This window comes from Malus domestica, chromosome 16 (genome assembly GCF_042453785.1).
Source record: "Malus domestica chromosome 16, GDT2T_hap1".
Classification (NCBI taxonomy): Eukaryota; Viridiplantae; Streptophyta; class Magnoliopsida; order Rosales; family Rosaceae; genus Malus; species Malus domestica.
The window spans coordinates 25,094,073-25,099,121 of NC_091676.1; the positions used below are offsets into that span (position 1 = coordinate 25,094,073).

General features: G+C 35.5%; 1 protein-coding gene across 1 annotated transcript; it reads left to right on the plus strand.

Annotated features, from left to right (window-relative positions):
- Window positions 1–855: 855 nt before the first annotated feature.
- Window positions 856–2,985, plus strand: LOC114822096 (glutaredoxin-C4). Its single transcript, XM_029096153.2, has 4 exons — window positions 856–1,302; window positions 1,980–2,053; window positions 2,519–2,617; window positions 2,719–2,985. Exons 1-4 carry the CDS (start codon window positions 1,130–1,132, stop codon window positions 2,796–2,798), a joined length of 426 nt encoding a protein of 141 aa, XP_028951986.1. The 5' UTR covers window positions 856–1,129; the 3' UTR covers window positions 2,799–2,985.
- The last annotated feature ends 2,064 nt before the right edge of the window (window positions 2,986–5,049 follow it).

The following is a 5,049-nucleotide window of genomic DNA, read 5'->3' on the forward strand; positions in this document are numbered from 1 at the left end:
CAATCTAGCGAAGGTCACAAACTTAACACTTTTTGTTGTACCAAAGTCCTCACTGATTTTGTGCATCAACACACTTAGATTTGGATGGATTTTAAAATCCTTTAAAATCTTTTAATTGACTACACCTAGATTTGAATGGATTCTAAAATCCTTTAAAATCTTTTAATTGACTACACTAGGATTTTAAATTCTTTTAAAATCCTCTCAAATCTGAGTTTGACTACACCCCCCCTAAAATTAACGGGTCATGTCATGCTTTGTTCTTCATTACCGTAGTTATTGTCGTTAATACTTACTTCTCATTCTTTATTTTTGTTTCTAAAAATTCAAGTATGATTGAATTGAAATGTACCGTGCTTCTTTAAAAATAAACATTGACATGTACTTACACAAGTTATTTTCAAATTGGAACGTACATATGATAAATTAAAACATATTCATACCAAACTAAAATGTATGCTTACTAAATTGAAATGTATCCATATTGGCTTGAAACGTACATATAGGCTTTAGAGTTATAAATAACTTGCCGTTAGCTTTTTACATAATAAAATTATGATAATATAAACGTATTAATAACTTAGTACGCATCTAAACAAAAATAAGTGCCATATCAAAATACTCATTTGTGCTCAAATTTGAATCTAGCTTTTCATTCATTTTCTCACCAACTAAACCATGGGTAATTTATTTGACCAACCAAATTCTTGGATAATTTGACATAAAAAAACGATTAAGGAAGAAAAGAAGAGTAAATTGAAGATAAGGGATTAGAAAAAAAAAATTATCACTTAATAATATGGTCTAATGATATTTTTTATTTATTATTAATTGATATGTTTTAGGTTCGATTTTGATGAGAATTCATTTCAACAGCTTACCAGGGAAAGAAATAATGGAATTGAATCCTTCAACTTCTGCGTTTGAGTCAAATCAAATTGCGCTTTATTTTGTTGTGAGGTGTGAGGGCATTTAGGTCTATTCGAAATAAATTTGGTTAGAATTATAAGGTTAGTATTTTACAAATCCCGACGCCCACACCAAAGTGCAGTGGAAACCCGAGATCCCCGCCCCGAACGTAGACTTCCAAATAGTTCAGAAACAGCAGCGCGTGTGATCGCAACCATCAATGGCGTCGAGCAAGACTCTGCTATCAGCAACAGCAGCTCTAGTATTAGCGACGTCCCTCTTCTGGACATTAGCATCGTCATCGGCGTCGCCTAATTCGGCCGACTCCCTCGCCTTCATCAAGAAGACCATCTCTTCCAACAAGATCGCCATCTTCTCCAAGTCCTACTGCCCGTACGTCGTGCCACTCTCTTCCGTTCGTTTATTTTTCACTAATTTCTTGTAACTTTGATTCAACATCTCATCTGTTTGATTTGAATTCAGCCCATTTACTATTTTATTTAATTTTTCAGTTTTATGTTTTGGAATTTGGGGTTGAGTTGAATTTTCGATTGATCCGAGTAGGATGAGGAGTTTTCGGTTTTGTTACCATAGATGGGTTTCTGGGTTTTGAAGAAATCGCCAATTGCAGAACTCCCAAGTTCGAATCGACGAATTCCCCTTCTCGTAGTTTTTATTAGATTAGAATATTACCGAGGTCGAAGAGAAAGAAAAATGAACAATTAGAAGTTAATTTTGGTTTTTAGAGGTCCATTTATCAAAACATATTTCCTGTAGTTTAGATTAGATTAGAATATCGCTTGAATTGATGAGGGAAAAAAAATGAAATAACCAATTAGAAGTAATTTTGGATTTACACTTTGTTTTTTATTTAATTTTTCATCAGAAGCACAAGGACATACAGCAAATTTGGGTTTTTAGAGGGCAATTTCATCAGAAGCACAAGGACATACTGCAAATTTTACTTTTTGTTGTCTATTTTGTGTAACGTATATATTGAATTCCTCCTCTTATTATTATTATTATTATTTTTTATTTTCTGATTTGCAATTTATTTGGATTGTTTGCAGGTATTGTAGAAGGGCGAAAGCAGTTTTCAAAGAGTTGAACCAAGTACCGTATGTGGTTGAGCTTGATGAGAGAAGTATGTTTCATTTAGGCCTTACGGATTTTTTTTCACACAATGTGCATGAAAACATAGAAAGTAAGGAGCTTGTTGCTGAAATATGAGATTGGTGCAAAATTAACTTGTGGGTTGAAATCAATCTCAAGAAATGGCTAAATGTGTTTCCGAGTTCTAGGAATGTGCATTAATTATTCAATCTTTTAAGTGCCCTATTAACTTGCAAGAAGTTCCAAATTTTGTTGTTAGGATTGCCTTTCTGGATTGCTGAGTGGCAAATGTGATTGGGTTGCTTGAATTTGCATTCAGGACAATAGTTTGCCTGTTAGACAACGCTTCTTGTAGAAGCACTTTGTTCAACAGCTTTGTGCTGTTTCGTTTGAAATTTGAAAGTGCATATTAGCATATGTATGCCTGTACTATATGCAAGTGCAAGTACCATTCCATTATAAGTTGTCGATTGAAGATGGCAATGTGTCTTTTCAGTTGACGGTCGGGACATACAAGATGCTTTAAGTGAGCTTGTTGGGAGGCGTACTGTACCGCAGGTGTTCGTGAAGGGGACGTACATTGGGGGCTCAGATGGTAACTGTTTTTCCTTTCAAAATGTTTTGTTCTCTTTATTTCTGGGAAACGTGATTACACCAAGAAAATTGCTAGTAGCTGATGAATGCTCTGTTTTCTAGATACGGTTGAAGCATACGAAAGTGGAGAACTGGCTAAGCTTCTCGGCATTGAGGTCAAGAAGAATAGGGATGATCTTTAAATTGAATCGTCAATGATAAAAAACTGGTGGCCACTTTCCGAGAAAAATTGAATGTAATGCTTTATAATGAACTTCTTCCTTCAAATGTGTGCGCGCACACATATTATGGCATTCACTTTTGCATAATCTTGTACTTTATTTGGATGATTGTATTTTAGTAATTTAAAGGAGAATGCTTCATTTCTCATTTGCCGCATGGGTCTTAAGGTACTGATGAGGTTTGCAGGGACATGAAATACTAACAGAAGATGGTGGAATACAGTCAGTGAAAAACAAAAACTAGGCTCCCTTTGCTGTATCCTCTGATCCGATGGAGAAGCAGAACGATCGGTTATATGAAGCACCATGAACTTCTGTTGCCTTCTCTGTAGCCTGAATTCCGCAATATCGCTGTTGTTGATGGCACTTGCAGTTTCGGTATGCAGAACTTGATCGCTACGCAGCTAAACCAAAATTAATACCGGAATAAAGGTTTGGCGAAACGGGCGCAAATCAATCAGAATCCAGGAAAGCGTCGCCAAACAGCCTCATACTTTATACTCTCCTACTCTCAGTCTAAATCAAGAAGAATTCTAAAAAGGAATATATTATTTAATTTGAACAATTTAGTCATCTCTGCGTATCAAACAAATTGATGGTTATGATAACAAACATCTTTATTTTTGGACCATTTTATAATATTCTATAACATTTGCTTCACTTTATTTGATCGGAATCTCCGGAATGCTCAATGAATGAGCTAGCTATTGGTCTATAAAATCATTGAGTTCACAACATTTGGGTAACTGCAGCACAAAATTAACTACTTGAATTGTCAAGAAATCCACCACTTTCTGGGTCTGTTGAAGTTTAATTCTCTAGTGTTAGCATGGTATCAAAGCAGGTTGCCCATGTGTCGTGCCCAACATCACCTAGTAGGTGTTGTCCACGTGTAGGCTTAAATGACACCACAAGTGAGGGTGTATGTTGAGAGCGTAACTCTCACATCGGGGTATTAATTGAAGGATCTTGCATGTGCTTATAAGAAGTTAGGTTACACCTAATATTGCCAATTGGTTGTGTTTCAAGTTGGTATGATTTGATGTATTGGTGGTATATTCTCAATTTATATTTGATTTTTGTCAGTTAAAATTCTCTCTCTCTCTCTCTCTCTCTCTTATTTTGTGAATCTTACACTACGTATTTTCATTTTCTTTTCACTTACATTTTGATATGATCGTCTTCTGTATACATTGAAAAAAAATCTTGTTTGACAGCTTAAAACGATTCTTGTTTGAAATGTCTTGTTCTGGAGGGTGAACAATGCATGTGGGCTGATCCACATTTGTGACCAAATCATATGGTATCGATTAACAAGACAGACAGACAAGTTTTTGACCGCAATGTCTATGGAAAAGATGACGCCCGGACATGCCTTACTTAATAATATTGAAGCAGACTCGTACAATTATAATACACACAGACAGACACATACATGTGCGTGCATATTGCACTCCATGATTGTTGTTTGCTACCAGGCTAAGATGTGTGCTGGCTTATACTATAAGACAAAGCAAAGCACACAGTTATTGGAAATTATATTAGGTTTTTGAACTTTGAATCTAAATAATTACTATCAGAGTTCATCGCTGTTTCACTTTCACGTAGAATATGGATTGAAGAAAGTGAAGTTGATTATCATTCCCTTTCTAATTTGATGGTATGGGATGTGTGTACAACGTCTGGTCAGAAGTATAGTTTGAATCCACTTCAATATTCCTAATGTTTCAAATCTGTTACTAATATATTGGATCAAAGTTGAATGACATGATGATACAAAAGAAAGTTTCTACTTTTGGATTTCTTGAAAAATTACAAAGTTTCAAACGACATGATAAAAATTCTGCACTCGTAATGAAAATTGGTATTTAACGCTGCTAGACTTCTGACATACTCTGGTTCTCATTGTGCAATACAGGTGGGAAGGAGTTGTTCGTGTTGCGCTCTTAGGTTGGAACCAGAACCAAAGAAAAGCTCATATTTCTTCCGAGTCTTCATCTGGAATTATTCATCATATATCTGTCAAAGTGGAGTCTGATTTCATCTGTTAATGATCCAGATTTATAGGTAATGTAGCCAGTTTACGGTTAAAGTGCCATGTGCTTCCATAACCTATGGCTCAAGGTACGTCATAATTCACTTGTTGGCTTGGGTTTTATTCGTGTGAACAAACAGCTATGTAGGTAGAGAGAAATGATGAAACAAACATGAA

Bases quoted from the DNA above. Each gene is read 5' to 3' on its own strand.
- LOC114822096 (XM_029096153.2), top strand. From the start codon at position 1,130: ATGGCGTCGAGCAAGACTCTGCTATCAGCAACAGCAGCTCTAGTATTA. The intron at 1,303-1,979 runs GTACGTCGTGCC...GATTGTTTGCAG, and splicing joins TTCTCCAAGTCCTACTGCCC to GTATTGTAGAAGGGCGAAAG. The intron at 2,054-2,518 runs GTATGTTTCATT...GTGTCTTTTCAG, and splicing joins GGTTGAGCTTGATGAGAGAA to TTGACGGTCGGGACATACAA.